Source organism: Gadus chalcogrammus, chromosome 12 (assembly GCF_026213295.1).
Source record: "Gadus chalcogrammus isolate NIFS_2021 chromosome 12, NIFS_Gcha_1.0, whole genome shotgun sequence".
Classification (NCBI taxonomy): domain Eukaryota; kingdom Metazoa; phylum Chordata; class Actinopteri; order Gadiformes; family Gadidae; genus Gadus; species Gadus chalcogrammus.
Window position 1 is genome coordinate 27637690 of NC_079423.1, and position 14089 is coordinate 27651778.

General features: G+C 47.6%; 1 protein-coding gene across 1 annotated transcript; it reads right to left on the minus strand.

Moving 5' to 3' along the window:
- Positions 1-4384: 4384 nt before the first annotated feature.
- LOC130393317 (ubiquitin-conjugating enzyme E2 R1-like) lies at positions 4385-13992 on the minus strand. Its single transcript, XM_056603979.1, has 5 exons — positions 13757-13992; positions 7572-7658; positions 7031-7128; positions 5264-5398; positions 4385-4691 (listed from the first exon to the last, which is right to left on the minus strand). The coding sequence occupies exons 1-5, from the start codon at positions 13937-13939 to the stop codon at positions 4466-4468; spliced, it is 729 nt and encodes a 242-aa protein (XP_056459954.1). The 5' UTR covers positions 13940-13992; the 3' UTR covers positions 4385-4465.
- Positions 13993-14089: the final 97 nt, after the last annotated feature.

Genomic DNA, 14089 nt, shown 5'->3' on the forward strand with positions numbered 1-14089 from the left:
CAGAATCTCTGTATGCAGCATCCCCCCCCCCCCCCCCCCCCCCCCCCACACACACACACACACACACACACACACAAACAAACACACACAACATTGCATGATTGGTGTAGTATATATAGGCTTCCACCTTTGCGTCAACATGATTGAATTTTAAAGCATTTCAGAAGGTACTGCTTTGTATTTCAGAATACTGGCGACCAATTCATCAACTCAATTCATACTCATAATATTGGTCTTCACCAATAGGAAAGTGTAAGAGGAATATGAACCGTATGTATTAAACGTTCGGGAGGACTCACAGTATAATGTATGGTGTTTATTTGCAGTGCGAGCTCCATGAAATGGAATTGGTGAACAACTAAGGTCCATAGAAATATTATTTGTAGAAGAAGTTGCATTTTTAAAACATGGTAGAATTTAAGACACCAATAAAGTATTTAGCTGTCAAATACAAGAGGTTTCCTGACATTGTTTTACATGCAGTTCAGCATTGAAGTTAACTGACAATGTTCAACCCAAATTAGCACATTCGATATGCTTCCAATTTGGATCTCATTGGCATTGAAAAGATAATTGGCCACATGCTGTAGTATTCCATCCAGATGTTCAATTGAATCTAATTTTGAGTCTCCAACTAATGACTGAGAATAGATACTATAAAAAGAAGTAAGATGTTGCTGCCCTCTAGAGGTCGAAAGAAACCGTTAAACGCAGACATATGCACACTTTGATTTTAAAAGCGGTTAACTTTATGTTGGTGAAAGTGTATTTTACAAACACATTCGAAATTATAAAAAGAAAATCGATACTTTTCATAAATAATTATGAAGGCTCTGAGGATGATAGTCACTCAAGTTAATATTTTTTACAAATGGTATTTATCAAATCCTTTAACGAGGCAAACTTATATTCAAACGCATCAGGGAGATCAAGGTGTCTTACATCAATAATTGACATACCGGCATCTAACCCTGGTAAAATACCTCATCTTTATTCCATCAAGATGATCGAAATTGATATGCTACAAATTAGATAACACATCTTAACCCGTATTACGTTGCTTTAATTTGGCTGAACCAATGAGAGATTACTAGAGCGACCTTCTTGACCCTTCAACCCATTTGTTGACTAGCCCAAAGAGCTATAAGTGAAACTCCAATCGTCAACACCAACCATACCTGCAGATCCCATCTCTCAGTGCACACCGCGGCCTCAAGAAGACCCCTTCGACATCTAATAAAGTTCTTTATTTTAGGTTTTAAATAGATTTACAAAGCATAAGAAAAAAAAAAAAAAAAAAAACGAGAAAAAAATAATACATCAAGTGATCGTCAAAATATCCACATGTGCATATCAAGGTAGAGATTGTAAACAGTCTTTTGAAGCCAAAAAAGGTGAGTTTTGGTGGGGGGGGGGGGGGGGGGGGAGGGGAAAAAACAGCATGTTGGACGAGTGTTTGTTCTCTCGTGGGTTAAACTGCGCTGAAAAGGCTTGTGTTCGTTATATCCATGAGGTTTATGTTGGTTTCCACCACTGGGGGGGGGGGGGGGGGGGGGGGTGTGGGGGGGTGGGGGGGGGGTCAATGGCTCCCACGGCGATGATGCCCACAAACCAGAGCTCAGAGACCGGGGAGGATGCGGGATGTTATGGGGCTACAGAAAAACAAACATGTGACCCCGAGCTAAATTCCATTCATCCGAGCACAAAATGAGAGGGAGGCTGGAGCGCTCTGGAACACTGGGAGGGAGGGACGACGGATGAACGTTCAAGCGCGGCTTACAGGCTGTGGGAGTGGCTATTGGGTGGTTTACATCTCCGTGTGATGGTGAACAACCTTGACTTCTCTTCGCCATGAAGAGTCTAGAGCATCATCCGTTGGGACTTCTCCCGTGGGCAACCCTTAGGAATAACCCGGGGTTTCAACAATCATAGCAATTATTGCATACAAGATATATACTTTTTAAAAATCAATAGCCCACACCTTAAATTTGGAAATAGGTACATCAAAATAGTAAAAGAGCGAAGACGACGTCATACAAGTCATGGTACAATACAAATTACACTTGTTTTTGGATGGAGCACAAATCCAGATCTATTTCCCCCGCCGACAACCCCAAACCAGACCCCAACACCAGGAAGACATCACGACCACATGCTGGGGAGCGTCCACCTTCTCGCCCACGCTGACCGATCAAAGTGAAGCCTGTTCACATTGCTGCTCTACCTCGCCCTCTCCCCATCCACACTGGTCTCTTCTAGTCAAACAGGATCAATAAAATGGTTCACACATAATTCTAAGCAAATGTTGGAAACCACCACTTGTTTAGACTATCGCCGCCTGTATATCTGTGTGCGCTTCCGTATCGGATGGGGTGACAGATCGAACACAGTGGTAGCAGGAACCGCTATTCGAGTCCTGAAAATCAGGCCGTGAAATCCCCATGATTACAACGCTGCATACGGACGAGGACGAAAAAGAAGAAAAAAAAAAAAACTAGCAACACTCGGCTCATCCAGCCGCTGCGTGCGAGGCCTCCTGAATCATTCACAGCGTCACCGGATCTCTGGTGATGCAACGGGCGAGGGTTCAGAGACTCCGGTAACCTAAGATGGCTGCTGCCCAGTCGACAGTAACAGGAGGGGCAGAACTGAAGGTCTGGCATAAAGTGACCATCGGGCAGCGAATCCCTAGCGTCATCGCTCCATGCCCTCTTCTGGGCCAAGGATCACGGCAGTGACCTGCTCTGAACCAAACGTACACGGACACAACACACACACACACGTCCAGGTGACCTGTCCAAAGACAACCTTAGTCCTGTCTGGGAGACTAGAGGGTTGGCTGTGGGGACCGGCGGTCTCTGGTTACTCACGCTGGATGCTCAGGTGTACGGCCACTTTGGAGCGGTCAAATCAAAAGTGCGTATTGAACCGGATCGGGTGCAGGATGGTACAGCAGCAGTACACCGGAGGGCAGCCTCTGCAGTGGCTGTAAGCAGCCTCTCTAAACGTAACCAGGCTGCTCCCATCCATGTGACTGGGATGAATCGTGCACAGTGTTCGGGGCCAGGCATGGGAGGCCTGGGAGAGCGAGCGAGTGTGAGCACGAGTGCGAGTGTGTTCATACGTTTATGTTTGAGAATGTGAGTTTGGCAAGGGGAGACTCGACCAGATGGCTCCATCGTACCTACTGTACCCTCCCACATCTCAGTTGCGACATGACCCACTTTCTATATTAATAGTTAATGATAAGAGAGGAGGCATCTACTCCGCACTGAAATAGAGAGTGGACGCCCGAGACCAAATTAGCTCTGGCTGGTCTGCGGGGGTGTGCATATGAAAAAAAGGGGTGGCTGTGTATTCCACGCTGGTAGGCGTTTAGCTCTGCAGATGGACATGCTGTGATTACGATCTGTCAATAGAATGATTCAGATCTGAGAGGGATGGCGATGGGGGAGGGGGTGGCTGGAATGGACAGCTTTCTGCCACAGAACAGCCCCCCCATGTGGAGAGCAGCCCTCTGGTGGGGGCGTTGGGGAGATAAAAGGTCAGGGAAGTAGCGAGGCTCTAACCGCCTGTTACTCACACAAACAGCTCGCGCTGAGTTGAAGTATATAGATCCCCCCCACACACACACACACACAGCTCAGAGATTAAGCAGGCACACAAAAACACCCATTTCTATTGCATGATAAATGAAGTGTTTTTCTTGCTGTGTGAGCTCATTTTACTGGAAACACATTATTGACTCCTCCACGTGGAAGTGATCTGAGCAGACAGAGGCTGACGCAGACCCCCTTGGATACAGCTTCTCCCAGCGTACCCCCGGGGAGAAAGTCCTTTTATCAACTCAAAGCCGGAGGAAGACCTTAAGGAGCTTAATGCTTACAAAAAAAAACCTCTGACCTAGTCCACAAACACGGTTGAAGAAAGAAAAAAAATTATAATAATGGTAAATGAGAGTAACAGCTCGGCTTCACAAACACTAGCGTTTCTGAACGGTTGTGATTGCTCACAACTCCTTCTCAGCCCAACCACCACCCCTCCTCCTCCTCCTACCATGCATCACGTGTACACCCTGCACTCAGCCCATCCGGACCGAACGCAAATTATACATTGAGGAAAAGAAAACAACGCAGAGGGAACGGAACACACAACTCTGCTAGCCTCGTCTCCCTGCCGTTCTTCACGCACCGGGGTTTGTTCAGAGGGGCGCGGTTCACGACGGCGCGAGCGACGAAGACGGCGGACTGTGGCGTCTGGCGGGGGGGAGATGAGGCAGAGTGTGGACGCGTGGAGACAAGAGACGGGGGAGAGAGAGAGAGAGAGGGAGAGAGAGAGAGAGAGAGGGAGGGGAGGGGGGGAGGAGGGAGGGGAGACTGCAGGGCAAAGTTCAGTTTGAGGCTGAGGGAGGGGAAGGGATGGGTAAAGGAGGAGGAGGAGGAGGAGGAGGACACGACGACGGTTGTCAGGACTCCTCGGTGCCCGAGTCGTCGTCGTTGTCGTAGCAACAGTCCTGGTCGGCGTCGTCGTCGGCCTCGTCCAGGTCCTCGTCGTCGTAGTAGTCGTCGTAGAAGAGGTTGGAGCCGTCGTCGGCGGGCGGGGCGCGCGTCCGCACGCAGTACTCGGCCAGCGTGGTGGGCACCTTCACACCGTCCCGCTCCGCCTCCGCCTTGGTGGCCAGCACCTGCTTCCTGGAGGGGGGGGGAAGAGAGAGCGAGAGCGCACGACAGAGAAGGAGAACGACCCAGAAAGAGAGAGAACAACAGAGAGAAGGAGAGACCCAGAGAGAGAGAGAGAGAGAGAGAGAGAGAGAGAGAGAGAGAGAGAGAGAGAGAGAGAGAGAGAGAGAGAGAGAGAGAGAGAGAGAGAGAGAGAGAGAGAGAGAGAGAGAGAGAGAGAGAGAGAGAGAGAGAGAGAGAGAGAGAGAGAGAGAGAGAGAGAGAGAGAGAGAGAGAGAGAGAGAGAGAGAGAGAGAGAGAGAGAGAGAGAGAGAGAGAGAGAGAGAGAGAGAGAACAAGAGAGAAAAAGACCAAGAGAGAGAACCAGAGACCCGGAGAAACAGAGGCCAGGAGAGAAAGCGAAAGAGTAGGAGAAGGGTGAGGTGTGAAGAGAGGGACAAAGAGAGTCAGCAAAAGATTACAGTAGTGAGGGGCAGAAATAACAAGGCCACAAGGCCCTCAATGCGTGTCCACCATGTGCCAGCTGTGTTGGCAAACACCCAGGGTTCCTACGCAACGCGTGTATGTATGTGTGCGTGCGTTACCTGATGATCTCTGCGTACTCCCGGTCCTTGCCCTTGCTGTCCCGCCACTTGCGGTACATGACGGAGGCGTCCACGTTGGCGGGGGAGAAGGTGTTGGGCTCATTCAGCAGGGAGATGACGCTCAGCAGGATGGTCCTTGGGGAGAGGAGACAGGGACCAGGGTTCACCGGCATGCGGTTTGCAGTCCCAGGGGGACGCAGAGCAGCGACCGCTCGAGGGCCGTGCACACAGTGAGAATAAGAGCACACCTGGAAGACGGGAGCAAAACTCACAATGACTGGGATCTGGCAAAAAATCCTAGAACTACGTTATGCATCACTGGTTACACATCATGTTCTGTCATTAATTGTGCTGTCTTAAGTGCGTGTATTTTTCCTGGGGACCTTTACAAGAACAATGAGAAAAGAATGTCAGGGCATGAGTAATGGACAAAAGGACAGAAAAGTAAGATATAGAGTTAAGTGTTGGATAGAATGCCAACACTTAACTGAAATGGAATGTGGCAACTATAACCAATGGGTTGGGATTGTGGGAGAACACCTCACTGTGGCCCCCTTCTGGCTGCATGTAGAACGACCACTGCAGCTGTTCCTGTTCAAGGCCTCACTGCCTGGACTACTTGTTTTTCCACTTTGAGTTGGTTTCAACTCGAACAACGGATATGAATTTGATATGCACCGTTTTTGTTGGTTCTACCACGCATCCATCTAGTTGATTCTACATGTTTCCAACAAGTATCTGCAAAAACATCAGCAGCTACAAAGCATAAGCAAACCGATTTGACCATAATCTGCTACACAGTCAAAGGCTGCATAGAGCTATGCTTGTCACGAGGTCTCAAGCCCACCTTCCAACCAGCAGCCAGGGGGGGGGTGTCATTCGTACTTTCGAGCACAGCCACAACCCCACATGCAGTGCTTCTCGGGTGGCGTACTTGGCAGTGGTGTGTCAGTTCTAGACAGGTTCCGTCAAGCCGCTCGTGTGTACACACACAGCCGCCCTCATAAAAGAGACTGTTCCTGCATCGCGATCCAGTTCAAGCAGGACTAGGGTGAGCGGACATGATGGACCCCCTCGGAGGGCCGGCTTGTATATCTGCTCCCTCAGGGTGCACGAGTGGCTGTCTCTCAGACAAATGGTCCTCCGCAGTGTCCCTCACCTCCACTGCCCCCTGTCACAGTCTGGGCCGATACATCCGTAGCTATTTTTAAACCTTGTTGTTGCCAACAAGAACCACAGCGGCTCGCTTACAAAGGGTGACATTATATGAATCAATAGAGGTCCGTGCATGAGAAGCAGAGAAAAGGCAGTGGCTCTTCAGTGATAGGACTAAAGAGGCAATAACGATCTGGCAAAGGTTACAAGGGGGGGGCTAGAACAATTTGTGTTCAAGTTCAACAAGAAATTCTTAGAAAAAGCTGGAAAGAAGTTCTGAGAAACAATAGGGTGACCTGAATCAACTACCAGCCATCCCTCACTTTCTTGTTTGTTTGCAACGAAGCATACACCCATCCAAATATTAAAAGGTCTGGCTTTGTAACTGTGGTTGGCAGCCTTTAGGCTTGTCATAGCAAGTGAATGCCTACATATTAATCAGATTCATTTGCATTGAACCTATGCTAGACATGGCAATGACAATTGTACAATTTGAGTGATTTTAACGGCAAAAACTGTTCGGTGGTTCCTGCGCCTGAATGACGTCCACAGGTCTGTTGAGGTTTGGGGGCCCCTGACGAGCCCGGCTGACAGGCGGTCGCTGTGGCTCACCTGACGTTCTGTGTGGGGTTCCATCTCTCCGAGGGCAGCTCTCCGCTCTGAGGGTCGTCCACAGGAGGGTGCAGGATGGAGATGCAAACGTCTCCATTCTGTTGGACAGGCAGATGAGTACCTCAACATGTCAAGAGTTCAGAACCACCGGTTAACGGTTGATGGTTTAAATGGCTGGGATAAGACGATGGAAAGTTGAAAACCCATCTATCTTTGTGAAAGCTAAGGTGGCATGACGTCAAAAAGCCTCGATCTCTCAGACATTTCTTTTTAATCTCTGTCTAAAAATGTCTGGTATTTCAGTTGAACTTTGCACACATTTCTAGAAATATTTGGTAAACTAAAACTGTTTTCAAACAACTGTGTAATTTCCTGAGCTTAAAAATTACATTAGGGGAACACACACACACACACACACACACACACACACACACACACACACACACACACACACACACACACACACACACACACACACACACACACACACACACACACACACACACACACACACACACACACACACACACACACACGTTACCTCATAGATGTTTGGATGCCACATCTTGGTGAGAAAGCGGAAGGCAGGGGGGGCGTAAGGGTAGTCGATAGGAAACTTCATCCGGGCCTGAGAGGTCGAGAGAGACAGCGGGATCATTAGGTACGATTTGGATGCAGGGTTAGGACAATCGATTACGGCGTCGGCCTACAAATTTTCCACCGTTAAATTGCAAAAACCTGCCTCCCACTGTTGACACGAACATTTAGGTGGCCTCCCAAAGTAAAATCAAAAACACTAACAATCAGTTATTCTTTGTTAATCCATTCTCTGCTTAATATATTCTACTTGGTGAATCAGACAAGAAACCGGGCCTCTGGCACAAACATTTACATACAAAAAGCTCTTCCCAGGTGTAATTGAACCCAGAGCTTAAATCACTACAAAAGGGGCAGCACCAAACACCCGATACCCAGACACCCACCCCACCCACCCACCCACCAGCTGGCAGGCTTAGCGGAGAGGAACCCACCGACTCCACTCTGAATGGCCTCCTTAGCAAAACCACCGACGTCACGAAGCGTTGCCATCAGTGAAGAACAGAACAATCCTACCCGTCTCCAACATGGTTGGGGGAGGGAAACCTAATAATAGGCCTGTAGCTCCTGCTGGCGTCGATAAGGAGGCACCTGAGGAAGGCCTCGTGGGGGGGGAGTTAACCACAGTGTAAGGTAACATGGCCCGGCTAGGAAGGAGAAAGAGAGAGAGGGCTGGGGATCCCACAGCCCTCCAGCTGTCTGTCGAGTGGAGCTTTGTGTGACTCCAGCAGGCTGGAGCTCCGTGGTGGACAGTTGGCCCCGTCGTCGTTTAAAGGCACAGAGAGCTTCTCACAAGCCGACGCGGGATTGATCGGAGGGTTCGCGTTGACTTCACATGTTGGACACGCCGAATACATCGCGCTTACACGCACACGAGCACACAGACGAGCAGGTTGAGTGATTGGACACGGTCAGCTGGGGGCTCCTCACAATGAGCCGACGGCAGGGGGGGGGGGGGGGAGTAGGAGCCGGGAGCACGGGATAGGGAACGTTACAATAGGGAGAAAATACAAGGATTACCCACAACAATATAAAGCACTCTGAAGGCTATGGCTTTGTATGAACAGCATAATAAATGTATACACAAACACATCTGTGGGCATATTCTAATCATCTACATCACTAGACAATCTGCTTCCTCCTTAGCCCCTTCTTCCTGCGGGTGTTTTACATAAATGTTCTGTTTATCGGAGACAGCTGTCACCAGTCCATGAATAAGGTTTAAATCAGCCCGGTCCACTCCCCACGTCTACCTGCCATACTGGACCATTGTATCGTTCTTTAAACAAACCGGTCTCCAGAGTCAGAGACGCCGAAGCCGGTCCCACCTGTGGCAAAACAGGCCGAGCTGGAAACACTGGCCCAGGGATCATAAAATGTGGTTGGGCTCAAAGCACACAATAATTCAATAACGCAATGTGGAAACCCCCTTCAGAGTTCCTGTTCTTCACTGAGACAATGACACGCAAACACACAAACGCAACAAGAGATGGAGTCGGGCCAGGTAGGGAGTTACTCAGAACTACCCCCGTAGTGCGGGGTCCAAAAGCCTTATTCAAGCACAATATAACGACTCCTTGAGCTATTGGATTACCAAACCTACCAGCTGTCATCTGCGACAACAGATACTTAAATATATATAATTAGCCGACTGTCAAATGAGAGACTTTGAAAACGGCGTTCTCAAACATCCATCATGGCTTGATATGTTCATTGGTTTTGGAATACACTTCAGGCCATGAGCTTGAGAGCATTATATGTGGGTCAAAGGAGCCAAGCAACCCTTTAATCTTTCTCACTCGACCAATGATGTAATCGCAAGCCCCACATGACATGTTGCAAAGAGCACCTGAGCAGGCCGTTTGCCTCTAAGGACTGCTTCCGATGTTCTCCAAATAAATGGTATAAGCAAATTGGCCCCTCATAAAAGGTGGTGTTCTATAAGATTCCATTGGATCATTGGCACAATGACATCACTTAAGTGACTAATAAAGTACATCAATTGACATGCATTTCACTGAACAAAGGTTTCTACCCCATACTTTGAGAAAACTTTTATACAATTGGTTCATAGAAGGTTCCATGTATATAATCATCTCGTCCCTGTACCTGTCCAGACTCGCTGCTGAAAGTGGATAAAAAGTGACAGCATAAGTGAGTGAACAAGGGAGGGGTAGAGAGAGGCCTGCTGTTTTCAGCCCCAGCCATAGGTTAAAATCACTGATTTAACAGCAATGGAATTGGCTGCAGGCCGAACATCTCTACAAAGTACGCCACGTGTTGCACCCATTTCTGCCCTTATCAGAGCCCGTAAAACACAACGAATGTGGTAAATCCTAAAAGCAGAGGGAGGAGTAGGTAGCGCTCCAGGTCCAAGCAGGCTGGAACGCTGACAGCACAGACACATGGAGTGTGGCCGAGACATCATTTGGCAGAAGGAGGAACACCGAATCCGCTGACCTTCGTAGGCCACTGACACCAAACCCAGATCAGCTGCACTCAGCTCAATGGGGAGGAGTAGTGGGGAAGCAGAGCAAGCCAGGGACGTGTGACAACTCTGAGCGTCGTACAGCCATGCTGGCTGCAATTGCCGGGTTGATGGCTTTGCACCCAGGGGAAGACTGAAAGGGCGAGAACGGCATCATCAAGATCTTCACTGGGGTGGTGATGGTGGTGGTGGTATTAGTGGAGAAGGATCACAAGATAATGAAGTGTGGATGGAGGGAGGGGTGTTAATTAGCCATCGGTGAAATCCAGCAAGATCCAAGATGGTTGATGTTGGCTCACGTTGGGCAAAATCGTAACCTAGGGTAACCACCTCATCAGGGCCATAAATAGTGTCCTCCTGGTCATACAAATATAATTGCACGTGCACACGCTACAGAATCTCTGCCAAACAAGAAGTGCTTGCCTCAGCAGGACTGTTCATATAGCGAGTGCCAGTTGGATCAAGCACAGCGAGCATCCCCATGCTCAGTGGTCAACAGGTAGACCGCAGCACCATGCTCAGTGGTCAACAGGTAGACCGCATCACCGTGCTCAGTGGTCAACAGGTAGACCGCAGCACCGTGCTCAGTGGTCAACAGGTAGACCGCAGCACCGTGCTCAGTGGTCAACAGGTAGTACTAGACAGCAGCACCGACCGTGCTCAGTGGTCAACAGGTAGACAGCATCCGCATGCTCAAAAGGTCTCCATGCTGAAAACTCAATAGCAAACAAAGAAAGAGTGGGCCAAGAGAGAAATCAGCAGCCACTGAGTGAACAGGATTGATAGATACCATGTCATGATAAACTAGGTCATGGTATCTTGATTCCCAACAGACCCAAACAAGTTTCCCAGCCGCCCCCTTCCCCTTTTTGATAACCTCTTCTACTCGTTGCCAAAAGCTCCATCATTCTGCTAGTTCTCTCTGTGCTGCCAAAGTTTAACGATTCCTCAAGAACACACAAACGGCAGGAGGATTTAAGGGCAGAATATTGTGATTGTAAAATTGCTTTACTCATGCTTTGGTAAGATTAAGAAGTAGCTCAACGGAGCCTACTTGAATAAGCAGTTAATAGGTAGAAGAACAAAACCAATGTCAGGTCTGGATAAAGAAGGTTTCTTTGAAAGCTGGGGCCCCAGGGGGGGGGACCATTGAGAGGGACCAACTGTGCCCTCTCTCTCTCTCCCTGTTACTCTATTTACTCAACTGCTTTCTGCAGTCTCCTCTAAACGGCTCCTGTTTCTCTGTGATACAGCAAGAGTGGGGAATGTGACTCCCACATCCGGGGACCGACGCAGCAGCCGGGCCCATGTTGGGGGCTCTTGGCCCATGTTGGGGGCTCTTGGCCCATGTTGGGGGCTCTTGGCCCATGTTGGGGGCTCTTGGCCCACACTGGGCTGGGTGTCTCTGCACACAGTTATTTTATGCTGCACTGGTTTCATCCAGCAGGCACACGCACTGACTCATGCATACAAGGCTGCTCAGCAAATTACTCTGTGCCCGGCCGTGAATCCAAAACCAGCATGTCTGATCATGATCAATAACAAGTCAACTCCCAAGAGAAAGTAATTACTACATTTTGTTTGTCAGTGCATAAACTCTGTACCGTGATCATAATGTATATAACTCTCTTGCTCGCCCAACTAGTTTTCTTTATGGTTGAATACCATTTTGAGGTGAACCCTCAATTAAAACAAACACACAAAATGGAATTAGTCAAACACCCTCACCACAAAACCACAAGTCAATTAATTAAAGACACCCAGCTGACGTCACACAAGCTGTTTGGCTCTATGGACCTTTGTATGCCGTGCATTGCGATGACACAAAGTCAAGGATTACTGCTCTGTTGGAGAGCCCAACTAATCAGAGAAAACAGTGTTGGCAATGCCCTGAAAGTCGAGGAGCAAACAGCTGTAGTTGGCATAACTTGTGACACTTGTAAGGAGCGGAGACGGAGTAGCTACTCATCTGACCGCAGATCATTGTGCATGCTACAAAATAACTGTCTGAACGTATATGGTTTATAGAAGTGAGGGGCCATAGATCAAGGCGGTATACACTGAGTGAGCAAAGCCTTGCAAATAAGCAGCTAAGAGGATGTGTTGTGGAGAACCATATTTTTGGGATGTCCGACTAGAAGAGCATACGACTTACAGCGGTGGAATCAATTCTTGATTTAGTAAGACCTTAGTAATGACAGATGAACATGGATCTGTCATAAACACAGAATAAACACAATAGTTATGGATTTGGGAAGATTCTGCATAGTTCTTTTTTTCAGTTCCATTGATGCAAACCCGATACACTCAGTGTAACAAAGTTAAAAGTCTGCTTAGCTGTTCCATGCATGAAGATTTAAACTAGAACAGTACAGAACATCATGCGATTCGAAATCCAAGTAGTGCCTTGACAAATATCTAATAAACAGGTCAGTTATCCATTAAAAAACATCACTGTGTATATACACAATGAGCTGGAGAAGAGTGTTTTGCTTAACCTTTGATCAACAGTTCGAAACAGGGAGTATCTTTGCAGCCAGGATAGGGCAGACCGTTTGGCTAGGCGGCAGGGAACAATGAGTCATAGCCAAGCGTGGATTTCACAGCCAAGCAACGCATTCCTGGACCAACAACGGAATCTCGTACAAAAGCATCCACCATATAGCCCAAACAGTGACTAATCTAACCAGGATCCTAAGGTATTTTCTAAACGCACCAACAAATATAGCAGGAAAACGACAATAAATGGAATTGTTATGAAAGACATGAGAACTGGAGACTGAGTAATCCGCCTTTCGCATGGTAACATGCTCAACAGCGTGTTCAGCAAGGGAAATACCTTTTCAGGGCATGAAGCAGAATAGCCAAGGTTAATTGTTACCTCTTTACAAAGTCTACACAAATGGGCATGGCTTCCATGGATAACCACAACAATGTATAGCAAGGGATGGTAAAGCCAGCGTTTAAGCAACAAATCTGAAAAACTACAATCACAAGTTACAACGACTTACAGACTACCTTTATGGTATGTTTTGATACCAGCAAGAGACAGCGTTCTATAGGTTGAATTGCATGTATATAAACTAAGATTATTATACATTTATTGGATAAGGATAGTGTAGTGTCTTCTGTGGACATGAAGAGATAGCAACTAGCAATACAGCACACAGTAATGGTTTACGGTTCGATAAGGCATCAATGAAACGATAAAGTTGAGTTGATCATGGCTAATTGGAACCAGCCTTTTGTTTCAGTAGCCCAGCAGGCTACTGTCAGACGATCCATGTGCTGCATGTCAATAGTTTTGCCAGTTGTCATGCGTTTCTCATAAGACGCAACAAAGAAAATCTTTAAAGACAATGGAAATCTTTCCGCAAATAATAACACTAATGCGGATGTAATACTATTCGACGACGCAGAGATAAATGAAGTAGTGGAAGAGTTCAGACAAAGCTGTGGAAAAAATAAGGTTACCACGACACACAAAAAAAGCAATGCAAGCGCTATACTTTGGAAATATGATGTCCAAATATAAATCATAGCATCTCTTTTAAAACGGAAAAACGCCGAACATGTGAATAGAACTAGTTAAGCTAGCTAAAGAACAATAGATTGATTGCTAGCTAACAATAGCGACTCACCTTAAAATAACCACCTTCGTAGTGTGTATTTGGGGGTCCAAATATTGCCACTTCCCAATTGTACATGTCCGACTCGTCGACTAAAGTTATTTTGAAACCTTCCACTGGCTCATCTTGAAGACTTTTCATTTCTAGCATTAGTGCTTTTTGGGAACTGGCTACATGGTGACCATGCTGAGCCATATTCCACACCGATTGGGATAAATATATCAACAACCCCCAGCTACAAAGGACAAAGCTAGCTCGCTGGTGTTAAAAACAACAACACAAGGAAGCCCTTCCGACTGCTCAGCGCCTTCCCACATACGCTGCAGGGTTTCGAGCTCGACTGAG

Bases quoted from the DNA above. Each gene is read 5' to 3' on its own strand.
- LOC130393317 (XM_056603979.1), bottom strand. From the start codon at position 13,939: ATGGCTCAGCATGGTCACCATGTAGCCAGTTCCCAAAAAGCACTAATG. The intron at 7,659-13,756 runs GTGAGTCGCTAT...TCGACCTCTCAG, and splicing joins ACGAAGGTGGTTATTTTAAG to GCCCGGATGAAGTTTCCTAT. The intron at 7,129-7,571 runs GTAACGTGTGTG...CCTGTCCAACAG, and splicing joins GGCATCCAAACATCTATGAG to AATGGAGACGTTTGCATCTC.